This window comes from Pantherophis guttatus, chromosome 2 (genome assembly GCF_059756535.1).
Source record: "Pantherophis guttatus breed Tessera chromosome 2, ASM5975653v1, whole genome shotgun sequence".
Classification (NCBI taxonomy): domain Eukaryota; kingdom Metazoa; phylum Chordata; class Lepidosauria; order Squamata; family Colubridae; genus Pantherophis; species Pantherophis guttatus.
The window spans coordinates 71,633,398-71,655,172 of record NC_142064.1 but is presented as its reverse complement, the minus strand read 5'-3'; the positions used below and the strand labels follow the sequence as shown (position 1 = coordinate 71,655,172).

The 21,775-nt window shown below is 36.5% G+C and overlaps 1 protein-coding gene across 11 annotated transcripts in view; it reads left to right on the top strand.

Moving 5' to 3' along the window:
* The window catches only part of GLIS3 (GLIS family zinc finger 3), a 148,534-nt gene extending 128,524 nt beyond the window's left edge, over positions 1-20,010 (top strand). For all 11 annotated transcript variants that reach the window (XM_087886189.1, XM_034410329.3, XM_087886186.1 and 8 more), the window contains 4 exons: positions 1,415-1,562; positions 5,984-6,129; positions 12,356-12,538; positions 15,299-20,010. In XM_087886189.1, the coding sequence (XP_087742315.1) occupies positions 1,415-1,562; positions 5,984-6,129; positions 12,356-12,538; positions 15,299-15,423 (602 nt within the window). In that variant the 3' untranslated portion in view covers positions 15,424-20,010. The remainder of the gene's footprint in view (positions 1-1,414; positions 1,563-5,983; positions 6,130-12,355; positions 12,539-15,298) is intronic.
* Positions 20,011-21,775: the final 1,765 nt, after the last annotated feature.

Below are 21,775 nucleotides of genomic sequence, written 5' to 3'. Positions count from 1 at the left end.
TTTTATGGGTTAAAAATTATAAATGCTTGTAGAAGAATAATTGGTAAGCATAATAAATTGTATTTTTTTTTACTACTAAGTTTGGACTTTTGGGGAGGAGATATAGCTCGAAACACAAGAAGTAACATCCCCCTATATTCTGCTGTATTGCCCATTGAGGAAATATTGCAACTCCTGCTTGAGAAAAAAACCTTACATTTAATTGTTTTTAAAAAGCTGATTATTTCTGATGATCTTGCTCCAACTGAAATATCAGCTCAACTTTTTCCAGCTCCAAATTTTGATGTGGAATTGAGCCAAGTATCATAATTTCAGCTACTCGTTATAGGTAATATAAGTACTGTATATCCTTAAAGCTGATAAACTCAGATGGAAAATTGACTCTATGCAGAAGGAAATTAAAGTTCTTAATGAATGGATATTTTGATCTTTTGGGGTTAGGGTTAGCTTTCAATAAGGGCAAGCATATCAGATGGTTGTATGTCAAGAGAAACTCATTCAACTCCAAGCCCATTAACTAAGGAAAATTTCTGAACTTTGAGTTTTCCTTAAGCAGTTGAGCAAGATGAGTAACCTCTAGGGATTGTTACGGAGAAATGTTTTTCAGGGATGTTTTCTCTTAAAGATTTAAATACAGTAATGTATTGTAAAACTAAATCCCTAAAATTTGAAATGCATCTGTGAATGGAATGTAGCAAAAAATGTTTTTAAAAAGATATTGCTTTGATGAAATGTTACTTTCGTGGCTTTTAAACTGGCTCTTATTGAACAGTGAAAGTACTAGATGACATGATTGTTTAAACGCTGTTCAAAAATTGAGCTGTACACTGTACGGTATATATATATAGCTATTGATATATATTTACCGTATATATATATATTGCTATATATATTATAGCAATAGCACTTAAACATATACCGCTGTCACAGTGTTTTACAGCCCTTTCTAAGCAGTTTACAGAGTCAGCATATTGCACCCAACTATGTGGGTCCTCATTTTACTGACTTTGGAAGGATGGAAGGCTGAGTCAACCTTGAGCTGGTGAGACTCGAACTGCCGGCAGCCAGTAGTCAGCAGAAGTAGCCTGCAGTACTGCATTCTAATCACTGCACCACCACAACTCTTATAATTATGCATATTTCATCTAGTTATAATGTGCTTTTTTTTTTCATACTTAGTATCTTTGTTTTCCTTTTTTAAAATTATGGTAATTTTTTTTTTTAAAAAAAAAAGGAGTCCAGATAAATGCATCCCATGCAGATGGTTCTCTAGGCTCTGTTTACATATAACTGCATGTAAAGGAAGCTCACTATGTTTCTGGGATTACTTTTGAAAATCAAAATAGTCTATAATTGAATGACAAATCTAAACATGCCTTTCATATTAACTGTGAATACTTTTGCATGGTTACAGCTACCATGTTTTCCAGCACTCATTCAAATCAAAGTGGAATTGCTGTGGGCAATGAACCCCCCTCACGTGCTGTGAGCCTCTCTTCACCAAGGCCCAGTATTCACGAGAGCCCTCACAACCCATCAACTGCAGATCCAGGAACCGAGAGGTAAGGCCATTTTCCCTACCATCCACCCCCCACCCACCCCACTTCTTGCATCTGATCATTTTGAATAGAAGAAATTGCAATGTGAGTCCTCAGGATGGGGTCTGCAGCATTTCCTAGTCTCTAATACAATGTTCAGTGGCTTACATCCACTTGGTTTTGTTCTAGCAGTCCTATCCTTTTGTCTTCAAATGTTTGGCAATATATGTTTGTAATATAAAATAAAGAGACAATGCTCACTCTGCAGAAGGAATATATAGAAGGAACTATTATGAATTGCAAGTTTGATGGAAAACATTTCAAATTTTATAGAGGACAAGATCAACTAAAAATCAAGCTAGAACAAAGTACTTTTTCAGATTAACACTCAGCTAGATTTTAATGTAACATGCACAAATACAAAAAGTCCAAGACAGAGGTGGGTTTCAGCAGGTTCTGACCAGTTCTGGAGAACCGGTAGCAGAAATTTTGAGTAGTTCGGAGAACTGGTAGTAAAAATTCTGACTGGCCCCGCCCCGATCTATTCTCTGCCTCCCAAGTCCCAGCTGATGTGGAGGAAATGGGGATTTTGCAGTAACTTTCTCCTGGATTGGGGAGGGAATGGAGATTTTACAGTATCCTTCCCCTGCCACGCCCATCAAGCCATGCCATACCCACCAAGCCATGCCCACAGAACCGGTAGTAAAAAGTTTTGAAACCCACCACTGGTCCAAGATACCTTGCATTGCCATTTTTTCTTCTCTTATCGTGATACCAGAAAGAGAATTAAAACTTTATTTTAAATAAATCTAGTCCTTCACTAAGTGCAAACTGATAAATGGTTCAAACAGGAAAGCTAAACATTTTAGCTTTTACTTGAAAAAATATATATATAATGCTGTTTTGATTGCTATGTTAAATAATATTCGGACACTCAAAATGTAAAAGAAATAAATAATGGAAAGCAATATGTTTAAGAAAATCTACCAACTATTGAAGATACATTAAGCCTTTTATTCTGAACAATTTTTCTTTCCAAAGTTGTTGGTTGTCCTAGAGTTGGGAAACAATTTTAATTGTTTATTCTGTCATAGAACAGCAGCCAGCCATAAATGTTTAATTAGCGAGTGGTGTAGGGAAAAGATTTAAACTCTTCTTCTCTTGTGCCACCGTTTTTCATTGAAAAGTAACATATGAGAAAAATCCAATAATATACCTTCTCAATCACATAAAATTGAACTTCAAAAGTATTATGTTTCACATGGACAAGATTCAAGGAGAGAGGAGAGAAGGAGAGAGGAAAGTCTCCTTATGGGGTGGGGCATTCTATGTAGTGGTGAAATTTAAAATTTGTTACTACTGGTTCTGTGGGCGTGGCTTGGCAGGGGTAATGTGACTGGGTGGGCGTGGCCAATTTTTTTTTTTTTAACTTTTAAAACCATTTTTTCTATAACCTCTTCGGCGAAGAGGTTGTAAAGAATACTTTCAAAAGGCTCTGACGATCCCAGCTGAGTTGCCTGATCGGCAGTGGCTTTTTTTCTTTTAAATGCCTCTGACGATCAGGCAACTCAGCTTGGATCGTCAGAGGCTTTTAAAAGAAAAAAAGCCTCTGCTGATCAGGCAACTCAGCTTGGATCGTCAGAGGCATTTAAAAGAAAAAAAGGTTTTTTTTTCTTTTAAATGCCTCTGACGATCTAAGCTGAGTTGCCTGATCAGCAGAGGCTTTTTTTCTTTTAAAAGCCTTTAACGATCCTAGCTGAGCCGCACGATCATCAGAGCCTTTTTTTATTATTATTTTAAAAAGCATTTTTTCGGCCGAAGAGGTTGTAGAAAAAATGCTTTTAAAAGTAAAAAAAAAAAAGCCTCCGATGATTGTGCGGTTCAGCTGGGCATGGGGAGGGGGGCAGGGATTTTTGCTACCAGTTCTCCGAACCACCCGCCTCCATCGCTAGCAGATCGGGCGATCCGGTCCGAACCGGGACCATTTCACCCCTGATTCTATGGTTGTTCCACTTGGATACACACAGAAGATTAATTCCTTTTGTAACAGAATCAGACGCAAACAGAGAAGATAAGGTTCAGCCTTGAAAACACAAAGTAGAGTCATTTTTGCGCTACTATAGTTGCCAGAAATGCTTAACAAAAAGGCTTCTGGGAAAAGAGAAACAATTGTGAAGAATAGGAGAAGTTGAAACAAAAATGGAGAACTCTGAAGTTTTCTGCCATAGCGCGCACACACACACACACACACACACACACACGCACCATCTTGAGGGTAACAAACAAAATAAAAAAGGATCTTTTTTTATATATTTCTGAGTTTGGGCAATAAATACCTGCTCCTTTTGACATCTTTTGAATGAATGAATATAGTTCTTCTGATTTTTAGGGAGTAAATTGGGGGGAGAGGAAAGTGGATGGATGCTGTAAGGAAAACAATTATTATCTACTCTTCACTGATAATAAAACTGATAAACCCAAGACTTCATCATAATGGAGAGATTATTCTATAATACTACAATTATAGAATCATATCATTTTGTTACAAAGAGATACCCTTAGTGCTAAAGACATATGTGCTTCTGAAAATTCTGACAAAGGTTTTTCAACCTGGTAAAGATTTTTAACTTTATTATTCTGTTTTCTGTTAGAAGCTAATGTGAACTAACCTTGCCTCTACTTTTTTTTCAAAGAATCAGAATAATGTAATCAGATACTATTGTCTTGAAAACAATTAAGTGAGGTTTAAAAATATGTAGTAGTGCTTTCCTTGGCTGTTTCTACATTACAGTAAAGATCTGCAACACTTGATAACTTTTAAGGGGCAAAAGTCTTTATTTGATTATATAAAATGGGAGGGGATGCATTACGCAGATTGTTGGGACTGATTTGGCAGAGTTAATTTCAGGAATATTAACAAAATGGTAAATGATGTAATCTTGTTAAAAGCTCGGGCGTATCTTGTCGTCCATTTAGTTGTTTTATGCTTTTTGTAGGTATCTTAAAGCTATAGCATAGACTAATAACTTCAGTCAATTCTATAATCCACCTATAATAATTAACTAGAGACTATCCAACCAGCTTATTTCATACCACCAAAGTATAAGGAATTCAAAAAGTAATGGTATTGCCAGCTACACAACCAGGCTGTGGGCAATGAGAAAATGAACAATATATGAGTTGATCTCATCCTTTGAAGTCAAAACTGCTTTTTTAAAACAGCAAATTGTACTTTAAAATATACTATACTGCAGGGCATAGACACAATTTCAGATGGCAATTTCCTAGCGGTTACAGGCTGGTATTGATTGTTGTATAGGCAAAATTTAATTTGCTGTTCCCTCAGTAGCTCTGTGATTTATTTAGGCAGAGATCTTGGTTGAAATAAGGCCAAGTATCTCTTTTGTGAAAGACAATATAAGTAAATGCTATAGTCACCAACTGGAGTAACCCAGGAATTCATGAAGCAATTCAGAAATCATTAAAAAATCTAGTAAAGTCTGTAAGAAAGGAGACCTGTCTGGCAGTACAAAATGCGCTACAATCAGTTGGAAGGCTTTCTTAGATTAAAAGATCTAACTGCACAATAGTTTCTAGAAGATTTTGTTTTGTCTGTTACTGGGTGACAGTTACAGCTATTCTTCATGAACACAGGTAAATTTTGCAAAGAAAAAGAAAACAACTTAAAAGAAAATGTTCAGCTATTAGACTAAAAAGACGTTCTAGAAGTTTAGAAAAGAAAGCAATCTATCTGCAGTATCGTGATCCCTCAAAGCTAATAAATGATTGTATGAATGCAGCTAAAGTGGATGTATGGTTGTGTATTTGTACAAGCTAATTGAGACCTTAGCTTTTTGTTCAAAGCACTGGAAAGCAAAATGTATATTCTAAAACTAGGTGAAAATCAAAACCAAGGACATGATATTTCTCTATTCCTAGTAGTGTAGAAATATATGAGTTTTTCCTGAGAATTTTGCTCTTCTCGGCCATGTTTGCAAAACCAACATTGGTTTATAGGGAAAGCTTCACTGCTTCCATTTCTCCTTGTGCTCTACTCTACCGAAAATGTTGTGACTTTCTCTTCCTTCTCAGCATTTTCCCATGGGGCCAATCAATTCCACTATGTGATATTTGGAGGAGAAGGTAGCTATCCAACCATTTTAAACACACACCTTGTAAAATGCGATTTCCTTTCTTAAATAGAATGAAAGGTCTTCGTTTCCTTTCTCTGAGGTACTGTATACTAATATTTAAGAACTTAGCACTTTTTTAAAAATAATATTTTTCCACACTATGACCCTGGGAGAATATATTAAATACTTTAAATAAATATTACATTTGAGCAAGACATCTAACTATTGTTTGTAGTGTATTCTGTTTTAATATCTCAGGTCTTCAGCTTCTGTTTCTTCTTTTTATTTATTTATTTTCCCTTATTGTATAAGCCCTGGGAGAATTCTTCCTCCCCCTCCTTTCATGCAGAAAAGAACATCACAGCCTTCAGCCACCCAGCAATTTGGCGAAGTGCATTTGAAGACGAATGGTTCACTGAGCAATCCTTCTTTCCAGCCAAACAGCATCCAAATCCAAGGTAAGACAGAAAGCTACCTTAATACCTTCTGTTATTCCTAGTGAGGAGATAAAATAAAAAGCAGTTCCTTCCCTGCAGTGCCACAAAGTATAAGATGTCAAAGGAATCGCTGTGGGTCTCTGAATGCTCCAGATGTAGATTTGCATTGCAACCAATACAAAAAAACCCAAAAACCCCAACCAACAAAATTAAGCGAAGGTAAAAAAAACAAATAACTTATGGAAGATTTCATTTTTTTTCCCCCTGGGCATTTTGTTTTGGAAAGGTTGGAAACATTAAACTTTTTTGAAGAATGGACTTTTCCTTTGGAGGGAGAAGGTGGGATCAGCCTTTCTCTTCCCTTTTCTTCTAGGCTGAGTTTGTCTTCTTTTGGAGTACAGGCAGTCCTCAAATTATGACCGCCGTTGAGATCAGAATTTCCTTTGCTAAGCAAAGCAGTTGTTAAGGGAGTCTTGGCCGATTTTACAACCTTTCTGGCCATGGTTTTTTTAAGCAAATCGCTGCAGTTGTTATGTGAATCATGCAATCCCCATTGAGTTTGCCTATTAGCAACCAGCTGAGAAGGTCACAAATGGCAATGTGGCCCTGGGACACTGTGACCATTGTAAATACAAGCCAGATGCCAAAGCCTGAATTTTGATCACATGATTGTGGGGAGCTGCCACTCTCTGGTAGCTCTGATGGCATCTTCCCTGTGATTATGTGTTCACACTCCAAGAAATTTCTTCCAAGTGACAGCAAAGAACAGATGAAACATCTCCCCTTGCCTTCTCTGGAAGAGAAAAGGACTTAAGCCCTGAACATATTATTCACTGAATGAGGTCAATCTTCATTTCTAATCTTTAATCAGGATGTGTGGGAAATAGTCTTAAGAAGTACTTGAAACACTGATTTAGTCACAGTGAGATCAGGCTAGTCTTTACATTTACACAGGTGTTTCACTAAAATTATACAAAGAATGCATGTTTGTGCAGCGTGGGGAGGAAGAGTGCTCTATGTGTTGAATGTGGACTGAATGTTGAAGCAGTAGACATTGAAGTGTCTAGATAAGGGACACCGTTTTTCTGAAATGGAGCATAAATAGTTACCCAACTTGAATGAAACCTGAAGGCATTCTCCAGTTCAGATTTGATTTTATCGTACACAATCTGATAGGTGGCATGGCAAGCTAATGCAATTCCATTCTCTGGGTGAAGAAAGGAAGCAGCTCATTGTTTACAAATGGTAATCAGACTGAGTAAAACCAACTTTACCTAATGTCATGGAATATTATAGTCTTCTGAAACACACATGTGTTGAGAGATAATCAATTTATTTCACTCACTAAAAAAAAAAAAGCCTATTTATATCACAGGTTGGTTTTGTTGTGTCAAGCATAAGCCATTGCCAGTTCAGATCCTGGGAATTCCCTTGGAATGTCCCTAGGTAAAAGCAATAATGATGAAGTTTTCTACGAAAGGAATTTTCTAGAAAAAAATAGTTCATTGGGCTAGTTCCTGAAGTTAGTCCCACAGAAGGAGAGGGTTTAGAGGGAATGAAAATCGTCAACATATTTAAGTTTTCAAGGGAAAACTTCCTTCATTAAATCCACCTTTGATATTGCTCCAAGACTACAGTGTATTGGAGATGAATATATTCTGTTTTTCCTTTCACCTGAGAGTTTCAGAAGGAAATGCAAATGTATCTGGAGTCAGTCGTTAGAATTTCCCCAATAACTTTTCCAAACAAACTGGATTATTTTCTACTACACAAAGCTTTGTGGCCTAAAAAGGACAAAGAATCTTGCTGTTCTATTCTGATTTTGCTGGTCTTGCTGAATTTCTCTGTCTCTCTGTGTATGTATATGTACGAGTGAGTGAGAATTTGTGTTTCTTAAAACTGCAATTCATTTTCTACCCTTATTTCCAGAATTAGCTGGACTTTTGTCTTCTCAGACTCCTTTCTTTCAAATTGCCAAATTGTTTTCTCTATCTCCAATCTCCCCCCACCCCCCAAAAAAGGGGGGGTGTCCTCTACTTCTAAGGTAGATTTCACCTATAGTAAACTTCCATCTAGACAGTGAAGAAATATCCTTTTGTGGCTAATCACTACAAAATGATCAGCTTAAATCAAGGGTGCATTTCTTCTTCCTGAACAAATCCAAAATTACAGTTCTCTTGCATATCCCTTGAATGTCTTTGTTTTTCTATCCTCTGTGAAATCTCTTTTATGAAATCAGACACCAATTGCAGCGACTGACATTTGAATGCAATTATTTTATTATTAGAAGTGTGTATGTAGGATAATTGAAGCAAGAAAAAGGTTAATATGCTTTTTATTCTTTCCAACCCAAAGAAATGTATGAAAATTATGTAAAGAGGGTCAGGACTCCATCTGTCTGTCAGCAGCATAACGCTCCAAAGCGGAACAGAAGAGGACCTCTTAATAGCAGCTCTTCTGTGGGTCACAGGCAGCCTGTCCTGGGCTTCCCAGTGTGCACATTATGCAGACGCACGTACAGACAAAACACGTTATTTAGTTCCACAGAAGAAATTACGGACTCCTTGCATTGGTATGGCTGGTAAAGGGGCCGAAATGAATTCCAGAAGCCATACTTTTCATGAATTCCCCACCTTGTTTAACACAGGTTTGCTAGAATAATATAATAAATACTAAAATTATATTCCTCAGATTCGAGTTGTACTCTCCCAGAAATATTAGGCTGCTTCATTGTTTGGTTGCTCTGCTTTTGTTAGGTCAACATTTTTCTTAGCATAGAAGACTCCTAATTCCAACTAATAACTTTCCTTAATGATACCTAATTTCTGAAGAAGTAAACTATTTAGGCAATAATGGTGAATAATCCTGTATCCAATTGCTCAATATTCTACAGCTTTTGAAAAAAAAAAAAAAAGCTAAATAAACTTTAAAGTATTTAAAACAGAATATTTTAGTCATCATAATGCATAACACACAGAGAGAGACAATATCCCAGATTTTAAAAAAGAATATATCGTTATCCAAAATATGGGGATTAGATAATAAAAAAAATAAAAATAATATGTATGCTTTTGTACCTTGTTGGGTTCTCTCTCTCTCTCCCTCCCTCCCTCCCTCTCTCTCTCTCTCATTAATGTGCCTATTGCTAGATACTGAGATGTACTACTTGTATATGTGCAAAACGATACAATTGTAATCAAACAAATGGAAGGATAGGTTAGGTATTTGTTAAATGTATATTCCATATTGTTGCCAACATTTTGAGAGTTTGATTTCCATATCAAAATATGCATCTAAGGTCAAGATAATATTGTACCAATATAAGAGGCATTAATGGCTATGTAATGCTAGAACCTGGTATATCACTGTGGAGGAAATGACCTTAGTACAAAACATGAAAAATGTTTCTCAGGGAGATTATATTTTGGTCAAAGTTGTGGAAGCCAACTGCAGCTTAAACAATGACCCCAAAATCAGGAAGATTATTAAACTCTGAATTTGAATCTCTGCCAAATGAGCCTGTTGAGGTCTTTTCCCAAAGCTATGTGGAGCCTAGATGGGGAGGAACTAAATCTGACTCAATCCTATTTGTGGAAACCAGGGTCTCCTGGAACTGAGGATTTCCCATCTATATTCTTGTACAGCACTTCCCCATTTAAGAGTGGTGAGGAATCTGAGGGTCCTCTTGGACTCGCAACTCCTGACAGAGCAGGTACCAGTTGTAGCCAAGGGGGACTTTACGCACCTCTTATCTGATGCGCCCCTTCCTGCAGCAGCAGGTCCTTATGCTCCAGTCTCCTCAACGCTCAACTGCTACAATGTGCTGCACATGAAGCTGTCCATGAGAACCATTCAGAAGCTTCAGTTGGTCCAGAACACAGCTTGGGCAATGATGGGTTTGCCTTGGTATGCCCATGAGAGATGCCCCCCCTGCAAGGGTTGCAAATGCGTTTCTAGATGTCTTTTTATGATTTATTGTCAGCTGTCCTACTCATTGGTGAGATCTAACTGGAATTTTAAAGAAGTTTAACTGTGATGAGATTCTCAATTTCTGGGTCTTAAATTAACCTATCTATTTCTGCCTTTATTTGTAATCTGCTTCCTTTTTTTTTTACATTTTCCTATATATTTCCTGTGATGCACATGCTATTTTAAGTTTCATTGATAGAGCCATGTTTCCCAACACGTTTTTATACAATATGTTTTTCTGCACACGTGGTTTTATACATCTCGAATTGCAATAAACTGGAAGTGTAGGACAGTCTACACTTGAATTCTGACTTGTCTTTAGACTGGGAAGTATGACTTAGGTAAGCATGCAATGAAATACAGACCAAACCAATTATTCCACCTTCTCGGGATGTGGCTGTTTTTTTAGAATCTGACGTGAGAACAGTTCAGGACACATTGCAACTCTAGTAATGCGGTCATTTTCACAATTATAGAAGTCAAGAGAAGAGATCAACTTTTGCAAAGCTCTGCTGCTTCCTTTCATTGCAGCAGCAAGGCCAAAAACTTCCCAGCTGGTATAATCTCTATTTCTCACCCGAGCTCTTATTCACTTGATATGGCACGGTGCATGATGGCATTTACTTAAGGATTTTTTTTTTCTGGCTTGCTGAGGATGATATTTGCTTGTACACTTTATATAAACATTATTCTTGTATCGCAAGGCATCTAAAGTTTATATTGGTAAATGGAAACCTGGACTGATTGTTCCCAAGTATTTTTAAATGTTTTCATTTGTTCTTTTATCGGTGCAAGACTTTTCAGTACAATGTTCCCAAAGTGTGCTCTGCAGCAGATGATACCTTAGAAATAATTTAAGTAAAATTGCTTAGTGTTACAAGTTTTAAGATCCTTCAAACTTGACTATTTTGTTATTGACAAAAGAATAGAGTGAATCCATTCTTGCCTGTCAATTCTTCTCTCTAACAACATCCTTAAGGGTTAAATGAAAGAATAACTCCACTAGATCCAGTATAATGTTATATGAGAAAGGCAGTATGTTGATTAGAATGTATATTCTTTCAAATATAAATACTGAAAATATTGATGAATGGACAGTGGATAGCATTGCCCTTTGATATGCAGAATCCCCAAGTAACATTGGAGAATATCCATAAAATTGTATATGCACTCAGCTAGAATACATTATATGGTGTTATCTGACACCATGATTCTCATTGTCAGGGTTCCAAGTAATACATCCAACAGTGTATTCTCCTCTTCTCCTTTCCCAAGCAATCTTCAAATCCAGATATTTTTCCCCGTGATATCTGAAGTTTACTAAACAAAAATCTAGGAAATACGAGTTTACTAGACTGTTCCACCAAATAGTAACCACACTGCTCAAGTTTACAACTGAGTCATGATGGTGCCTGAAGATTGTTGACCATGAGCTAAGCTGAGAATGGGCCAGACTCATCCCCAAATTAGGCCTTTCCACAATACTTTTCTTGAATTCCAAATGATCTGGTAGTAAGATGTATTTATGCAAAATTACCAGATTTTTTTTAAAAAAAAAAATTAAGTAAATGAGCAATCCCTTCAGCTCCCCAAATAATCATGTAAATTATGAATGTGTGATTATACTTAGTGAGACATTATTTCTGAATCGCCATTTTTCAAGTATATTTAAGATTATAAATATTACAGTCATACTTTTAGTATTTTAAGGCAACCACATCAGTGGTGGGTTGTTACCAATTCGCCCCGGATCGGGCGAACCATGGCGGCGGCAGGAGGCTCCGCCCACCCACCCGGACGCTTCTGCACATGCGCAGAAGTATCGCAAACACATGCGAGCATGCGCGCGCCCACAAGCAAACCTTGTGCTAAATTTGTTTTTTCCTGTAAATCTGGTTAATTGACTGGAACGCAAACAATTAGTATTATTTCATTTCACAGAACAGTGTTGGAATTAGAAGAACATAAAAGAAGCTGTGCTGAAGTAGCCAAATTCTATTGCTTTCCATCGAACATGCCATATTTCAGCCCTAGCCACCTGATAATAATGAAAAGATTGTTTCAAAGATTAAATTAGATGTAAAATTAATGTGTTATTTTTATGTACAATTCTCATGAAAATCGCAAGATAATTAATTGCTATGATGGCACATGAATTAGGCCCTAGCAAATATTTACAAGTAGCAGGGAATAGTGTGCTTGAAAATGTAAAGTCAAATGAATAAATTGGTTTGAATAGAAATGCATTATTTAGGCAACCTTGTTATCTTCTTTTTAGGTGTTTATGGGCAACTACAGACTTTCTGCTCCCCTCATTATACTGACAATCAGAGAAATATACAACACATTGGAGCTTGTAACATGGTCCCTCCTTTTGAAGATTGTTTGGTACCGACATCTATGGGTCAGTCAGGTTTTGATGTTTTCCATAAAGCATTTTCAGCACATTCTGGTATTACAGGTATGACAATTATAATATTGTGATACTATTATTTAAAATAAGTACATATTCTCTTATACATTAGTGGTTTCATAAACAATTCTGGGAGACAAGTGTGATCAAATTACAAATTGACTTTTTTTCCAATTTGAAACTCAGGTCGTAACAAGATATACAACTACCCAGCTCCAGAACCATCATCAATGGAAGTGTGGTTCAGTTTTAGTTGAGAACAAAATCTCTTCTCACATTATTCTAATTTGTAGAATATTGCTTTATTTCCATATTTATATCTTATCATTTATATCTTAAATGGAAACAATTTCTTACACTGAATAGATCATAGTATATATTATAAACTATGAACATTATATAATTTGCTATGATAATTTGATATCACTCTATAGAACTTTATAACTAGCAAAGTGACCCTCAAGATGCTTGAAGCCTTATAGACTTTAAACCAGGTTCCTGTGTTAACTATAAATACTAAGATGGAAAATAAATAAATGAGAAGCTAGGTGAAAATTTCTATTTGAGGACTTCCGGCTGACATCATGGCAAGATTGGACATGAGGAGAGTGTCTCCAAGTTCCCGCACCGAGTTCTCCCCGTTGGAGTGCTCTGAAAGGAGCTAAAGCCACCCTGTAGGGGTGGTGAAGAAAAGAAGGGTGCCCTGCAGCAACTCTCCTGCTTGACCCAGGGCTTCTTCCCTCTCATCCATGACAAGGAGAAGTGGCAGCCATCATGATTGCCACAAAGCTGGGACAGCTGAGGCAACAAAGAAATGTGCAGGAGCAGTATAGATGAACAGTGACTGGAGCTGGTTGAGAAGATTCCTTTTTTATTTGGACCCTAACTTTAAAAGGGAAAAAAGAGGAAAATCCAGGAAAAGAGACTCTTAGAACTATTTCTTAAAGCAGCGAACAACCATAGAGAGAAAAATCCTAGATCCGAAAGAAAAGAACTAAGGGGAGAAAAGCTAAAGACCTTTTAAAACATAGAAAATCGGATTTTCAAACTGGATAGGCATTGTTTTAGAAAGGCATTATAAAATGCTGGAACTATCTACTTGAATCTACTTGAATAGTTGACTTTACTTCCATAAATTGAACTAAATCTGGATTAATCAATTTATCAGACTTGAAACAACGCTGAAACTTGAGGTGAGGGAGCCATCTACTGGTGAATGGAAAATATACCATACCCCTACAAGACTGGGAAAATTCTTGATAAGAGAAATAAGCAACATTCATCTGGAGGACCTGCTCCATCAGCGGGAAATGAGTGAGAATTCATAAGAAATGATGTTGATGTTTCAAAGCATCAGGGATACTATGACAAAGAACCATAGAGAGATAAAGAACCTAATGCAAGACTTAAATGGGAAAATAGAAAATATGCTACAAGTGATAATGAATGAAGATCAAAGAGCCCAGGAAAGAGAGGAGACAGCAGAAAGAATGGAGGAAAAGATAGAACAGACAAACCAGCAAACAAAGCAAGAAGATGAGAAGGAGAAGATGATAAAGATAATAATGACTGATGAAACAAACCAAGGGAAAGTACTTCAAGAGACTTAAAAATGGAATTGGATAACCTGGAAGATATTTTTGAAAGGGAGATAGGGGTTTAGGTGGACACTCTGGAGACCTGGCAGCTTAGGAGGATAGAGATGGGAGAAATATTCAGACTGAATGGTGAAGACACAGATGCTGATAGAGACAAAGATCAAAGACAAAGCCAAAAAACAAATAAGAATTGAAGTATTAAAATGGACAAGAGATGATGGATAGAAAGGAATTATTATTACTTTTTTCTTCTTTTTTCTTTTTTCTTTTTTTTTTAATTTTTATTAATTTTAAAAACATACACACAGAGAAAAAAAATACAAATAAAACAATACACAACATATATAACATTTAAACGTGATGACTTATTTCTTAAGATCGTACATCGGTATATTACGTTCTTCAATGTCTATATCCACATCTCACCTTATATAACGATTTTTTTTTTAAAAAAAATCTATTTTAACTCTAATATGTCTCTTTTGGTACGCAAATTGGTTGAAGACAGCCTCCATATTTTAAGATGCATAATCTTTATGAATTGACTCAGTCACTATCAAACATCAAGTAGTAGAGGTATTTATGAACACCAATAGAAAAAGATACTTGATAAATTCTACTAAGTACCTTGAGTCTATATTTACATTTAATATTTCTAATGTTTATTTTTATGTCGTATTCTTATTTCTTATATTCTTGTAAGATAAATTGGTTTTATCACTACTATAGATGCTTTATCACTTAATTGAGGCTGACAGAGAGTAGCTTTCCTAAGATCACATATTCAGTTCAGGGCAGAGTATTCTAGAGTCACTCTCTGTCACTGTTACTTGTCATTTTTTATCTGTTAATAATGGGAAATTTTAACAGTTAACAATATATCTCCAATTTGCTAAACAGAGAAGGAGCAGGTACAGAAAAAAGTAAATATCAGTTGAAGTTAGAGCAGAGAAACAGAAAGCAGAGGCTTCATCTTGTTCCTCGATCCCCTGTCGTATCCCCGTTTCAAATTGCTGGTAAAACACTTTTCCTCCTTCAGCATTCTCAGTTCTGACACAGTATTTCTTCTCTTAACATTCTAACACACATTAGATATCCAAATATGCCTAAGAAATCCAACAATTGCTTGCTGCCACTTTTTTCTGTATAAAATCCCTGAGTTTTTCAAGTTAAGTTTGACTAATGTCTAAATATCTTCATTTTTCTCCAGTTTATGATTTTCCAATGGCCTTTGGTGATTCATTGCGCAGTGGGATGGAAGATGCAAGTTTCCTCCATATAAATGCTGTGGATCGTTGTCCTAGTCAACTGTCTTCACTTTATATGGAAGGCTGAGGAAGCACAGACTACAGCTCTGCATATCATCTCAACCATTCAGCCTATTATAGATCATCTTCTGTTGGTCTCTGAAACTACTTACTCAAGAAATAAAGAAAATATCACCAGAAAGATCCCAACTTCACAGCTACAGCTGATATAAGGTGTTGCAAGATGTTGGGTGACATGTATTTGCCAAATGTGAGCAATTGTTTTAATTTGGCCTTTTCTGTTGCATAACCGTTTCCATAAGAGAATAATTACTGCACTGCTTAGTATATTTTTCAATGAATTGTTGGAATTTTTAAAACTCTTGGAGGAATTCTAATAATGGTCAACAACAATAAACTTCTCACAAAAGCAGATTTCTAAAATGAAGAACCTGTCTTGCAGTGCTTTGAAATCTAAGCACGTAATCTCACAGGATGGAGGGTGAAAAGGGAATGTATTTTTTGATGATATGATGTTGGTGACAATAGTACAATTTGAGCTTCTTTTCAGCATCCAGTATTAATTGTTAGCTTAAAGAGGTGTGCTGGTGATTTTTTTTTTGCCATGTTCACCTGAAGAGAATTTATTTTACTGGATTTATGCATTATAATTTAATGTTTATGTTTTATGTGATGAATTCTCCATAGAAAATTTTAAAACGCAGATATACAAATTTAGAATAGAGATTCTTCATTAATGCTAGCAAATAATTAATGCCATTTTGATAACTTTTATAATGTTTGATATGCATGTAAGAAAGATAAGAGCAGTGATCTGAATTAGTACTGTGTTGCAGGGAGAGGAAAGCCAGTTCTCCCCTCTCTATCAGTCCTCCCACTGAAACTGAGTTTATCTTTCCTATCTACTATCCTAATTGTACCACTCAAGTGGAGAACCAAATACAGGAACAGAAATTGGGAGGAAACTGAGGATTTCCACTGAAGAAGAAGAAAAGAATTAAATATCTTCTCCCAAATTTGAAGTTCTGATCAAAAACATATCAGCCTAGCATGTCATTTCAGATCTTTGAGGTCACATATAGTTACATTCAGAAATTTTGTACATCTGTGAAACATATTTTGTACTTTATTCATCATGTATTTTAAAAGTTTATTTTTCCCACATTAATATTGCACATACTGTATGCTAGTATATAAATCTGAAGGGTTTTTTTTTCCCTATGGTACTTTCTGTCCTCTTTTTGGTAAAAACAGTTAGCACATCAGGTATTAACTCCATTGCAAAGGCTTTTGTGTTGTTTCTGAATGGTTATAAATATGTTTGGAAAGTAAAATGTGGATTTGCCTTTCAAGGTATGGTCTTTGTCATAGATACAGAGACATATAATTCAAACAGCAGCCTTCTTTGTTCATTGTTTACTTGTGGCTTGTTTAGTCATTGTGGCCAACTCATTTGAAAAATTTCTCACTGTGCATCGTCTTCGATAATGACCTGTTATTGCTAAAGAAAAAACAATCTGTGAAGATGTCAGCCAAAGGAATTGTTGTATATAAACTATAGTAAGAATAAGTAGAAAGTTTCTAAAATCATCATTCAAGCTTCCAACATCCTGATACTAAATTATATTTACATTTATTAAGGTGCTTTGTGAAATTATAGATACAGTGTAGCCACATTTTAAAATATCCACTATTAGTATGTGTATTCTATTCCAGCAAAAGAAATCTGTGTGGGGATGCCCTTGCTGAATCAGATCTTGATTGCACTTTATTGCATTCCTCTGCAGATTTTGTATCTAGTGATGAAGAGGCTGGATCATTTCTATAAAAGCATGCATTTAACAGTGCCTAAGCCCTCTATTTGGAGGATAGAGTTGAGTCCTTCGGGAGTAGGGCGGTATAGAAATCTAATAAATAATAATAATAATAATAATAGAGTTCAGGCTCTCTTCTCCCATTTCCTACATAATCCCATTTATCCGTAGCCATTTTTCATGAGAAAGTGCCTGTAGATCCTTGCAGCAGCTCACATATGGGGAGAATAAGATGATGATAGATAGATAAGATAGATCAGGGGTATCAAACTTGATTGACACCCCTGATCGTGTTTGACCTCGGGGGGGCGGGGGGGCATGGCCAGGGTGAGCATGGCCAGCTCGACGTCACTCATGTTGGAGGCCCCTGAGGTGGTCTGAGCACTCTGCCAGCGAAAACAGTCTCCCGAGCTCCGTTTCTGGCTGCAACAGCCTCCTGCAACCCTCTGCCAGCAAAAACGGAGCTCTGTGGCCCTCCTGAGCTCTGTTTTCACTGGCAGAGGCACTGTGGGCCAGTCCTTCACTGTCTCCAGGGCAGCCCTGTGGGCCAGATCTAAGTACCCCACAGGCCAGACCTAACCCGTGGCCTTGAGTTTGACACCCCTGAGGTAGATAGGTAGGTAGGTAGGTAGGTAGATGATAGATAGATAGATAGATAGATAGATAGATAGATAGATAGATAGATAACATTAGACTGCATAGATTAATCTTTAGATTAAGTCTTAAAAATTAAAAATGAAGATGTCATTCTCAGATTTTATTATTTCTTGGTTTTATTTTTTGAAAAATGCTCTGTAGTCCCCAAAGACTATCCTTGGTAGCTTAACAATATGAGCTGTATCATTAAGAAAATCAAGGAGCTTTTTGCTTTTATTGAAAAGAAATACTTATACTTGTATTAAATGCCACTGAAAATAGGACTTCCATTCTTTAAGAACTCTTCCCCCCCCCCAGAAAAATGGAGAACAGGGATACATGGAAGTTCAGGTTTTAGTAATAAGCCTATTCCCCCGTTTCTATCCACCTTCCTCCCTTGCTCAACCATTTTTCGTTGGCACTGAAAGCAGCAAACCCAAAAATCCCATCCAAAAAGGTCCGATCCCCTCCCACCTCCAAGCAATCTGATCCCATCCAGGAACCTTTGCAAGGCTTCATTTGGGTGGCCACAGATAGAATTTCCTCTAACCTTGAATTCTGACATGTGTGAACAAACATCACATCTCAGAATTCAAGGTTAAAGGAAATCCTACTTGTGGCCACCCAAATGAAACCTTGTCAATTTTACAAGAATTTGACTTAAATTTCTTGAGATTCATTAGAACAAATTAGTGCAAATGTTCTTCTGGTAAAAAGTTAAATGTGCTATGGAAACTGCCATGCTTACAAAGAGTGGCTCATTTTCACTAAACACCCCATGCCTTCCCTGAATCAAATTAACATATCTTCTTCATATTTCATTAGCACTATCACGAAATACATAGGAAGACTAAATCTGATGACAAAACTGGGGCCCTTCCTTATGTGGTGAACAGCACCAAACAAAACAGGGTCATGTTATAATACAAATATTTTGCATCTCTTAAATTTGGGAAAGTTGACTATTCTTACCTGTATAAAGGAGTTTGATATAAACTTTTTTTGTGTGAAGATGCAACCAATAAGCATCACTATATTAATATAGGTAGTTTACAGAAATAGACCGCTATGTTGCGCAGCCAACCTACTAACTCCCATTGCATCTTCATGGACTTTAATCTGTATAGGAACCAGAATGTCCATACGCACAGCACCGAGGTACCTGCTTTCTGCACAGCCATTCATAGCTAAACAATGTGAAGAAAACCACTGTAGGAGTGAAAGGAGTGAACATCCTTTCCACTATCCTCTAAACCAGGGGTCCCCAGCCTCCGGGCCGTGGACCAGTACTGGTATGTGGCCCATTAGGAACCGGTTCATGCATCTGCACATGTGTGGGATCTAGGTAGTGCATGAAACCATCCTCCTCCCTCCCAGTCCATGGAAAGTTTGTTTTCCACAGAACCGGTTCCTGGGGTCAAAAAGGTTGAGGACCACTGCTCTAAACTCTTGCAAGAAATTAATGATTCTTTGGAAGCTTGAAAATAAACAAACTTTCTTTTCCAGGCTGGCTGGGCTAAATCATGATGGGACTGCCCATCTGTTGTTCAAAAGCATTTATATCCATGGTAGGGAAAACTATACACTGGAGTTAATATAAATGTCACCTTTTTAGTACTGTTGAATATTATTATTACAAAACTTTTTTTAAAAAAAGTCATTGTGTTTATTGCCCATGTTTTGACTGTGCCATTTCAAAGCAACTTGCTTTTTTTTGTAATTTGTAAAACCAGCACTTTTTATGTGTATTTTAAAAATACAGATAAAATCAAAGAAATGAGTTTTAAAGTTAACAGGTTTTTGAACACAAAGTAGAGTGTCTTGTATAATGTTGTTAATGCAAAGCACTTTGGGAAGAGAAGAAGGTACGGTATATGCGAATGTGTTTTCTATCAATCTTAGAACTTTTGTACATATTTTTATACGCTCCTTTATAGAGAGTTGAATTTCTTATACCATGTTGTACATCTGGCTGATTTTGCTATAGTTGGCATTTATTCATTTTATATCATATTCCCTAAAAAAAATAGTGTGACTTTTTCTATTAATATGTATGTTTTGTGATTGGTTACAATTAATTTTCATATAATGGTAAGTTATTTTTTGCCTTGTTTCATGAAGTCTTTTTTTTAATATGGAAGGTGAAATGAAGGGTTTGTGCACATAATAAACACAATAAAATAAAACTGAAAATGTGTAACACACCAATCAGACTCCAAAGCCTTATTTCAAGATCTGGTTTAAAAATAAAGTTTGCCTGACCATCATATTTCATTACAGGGATTGATCATGGCTTAGCTCATTTATATAATTAAAGAAAGATAAAGGAAAACAGAAAGAAAGGAAAAGATGTGATACCTTGGTGTTCTCTGGGCTTGATTGTTTTCTTGCGGATGTTTCATTATACCCATCAGTGTTAGTGGGGTTTGCGCTTTGTTCCCTTCTAGCACTGATAATGTAATGTAATTGGGCAATGAAGAGAAAGCAACTATAAGAAAGCAACCAAGCTCATAGAGCACAAGGATCCACAGTTTTAACCCTGAGCTACAAATATTTTCTTCTATTGCTGTATGTGGTACATATTCAAAGTGTTTGGGGAAAGCATTAGGATCGTCCAACAATAACCATGAAATTCAAATGAAGAGGGAAGAACTCAAAAGTGGAAAAAAGGAATACCTTTTAAAGTAATTTGCAGTTTAGAAAACTATGTTCAGAAAGTACAATGGTATGTTGCAGCGTTCAGTTTTTCTGCACATAAACATACATGCATATGAGTTTAATTTAATGCTACAGGTGATTATTATATGAGAGGGGGGCATGAACTTCATGAGAGAATAAAATATTGGACTATTAGAATTTCTTTCTAAACTCATGTTTTAAACAATAACTAATATGCTAAAAAAATATTTGCCTGAGACATAACTTCCTAGAATGTAGAAAGCTTCCTTATCATAACAGGACAAAGCATGACAGAAAACACCTCATGAGACACTCATTGATTTCTCATGTGGATCTGAACCCATGCCTGGAGATGTTCTTGGCTTTCCTATATCTTGGGCCTCTCTACTTAGAGGTAAGCCTCCTTATTACCAAGAATGGTATGTTTGGGAAAGGATGAAGAAAACCTACCAAATAGATGCTTTCCTGAGGATCTTATCCTTGTACTGTCTTCAGGATCACAGTTAGACACAGTCTAAATAATCTTCCCTTTTAAAATAGTAACAAAACTCAATCCTTAATGTTTCCTTATCTCTGTCAACATAACCACATTTTAACTGATCTTTGTAAACATTGAAATAGACTGGCCACAGTGCTTAAAAAATTAAGGGATACCATGATGCTGTCTGGAGAAGAAGGATTTCTCAAACTAATCAAGGTTATACCTTGTCATAACATCATTGCCTTCATTGACAACATGTTGAGTAACAGCATATTTCAAGTTTTCACCGAATTCAATAGAAGCAGATACTGTAACTTGAATAATGGATTATCATAAGGATTGGTGCTATCCCCTGCTTTTTTTAAACTTTATTTCCATTACCTGCCTGAAATGTTCTCGGAGATGTATTTATGCTGATGATATCAATCTCACAGTCTAAAGAACCAACTTCAGTGATGCAGAGGACATCCTCGCTCAAGATTTCCAAAAGCTGGATGATTATTTCAAAAAATAGCACTGCTAACCGAGCCTAAAAAATACAGAAATAGCCACATTCCAGCTCAACAATCGATATACAAATTACTGGCCTTCAGTGGAGTTGCTGAACCATATTTTACATTGTAATAATAACTCTCTGAGGGTAACACTGGACAGATCACTAACCTTCCAGCAACACCTGGAAAAAAACAGCTGCAAAATTGAAAAACCGCAACAATTTACTGAACAGGCTGGCTGGGACAGTTCGGGGTGCTGATGCTAACACCCTACAAACAGCAGCCTTGGCTTTGGTTTATTCCACAATTGAACAT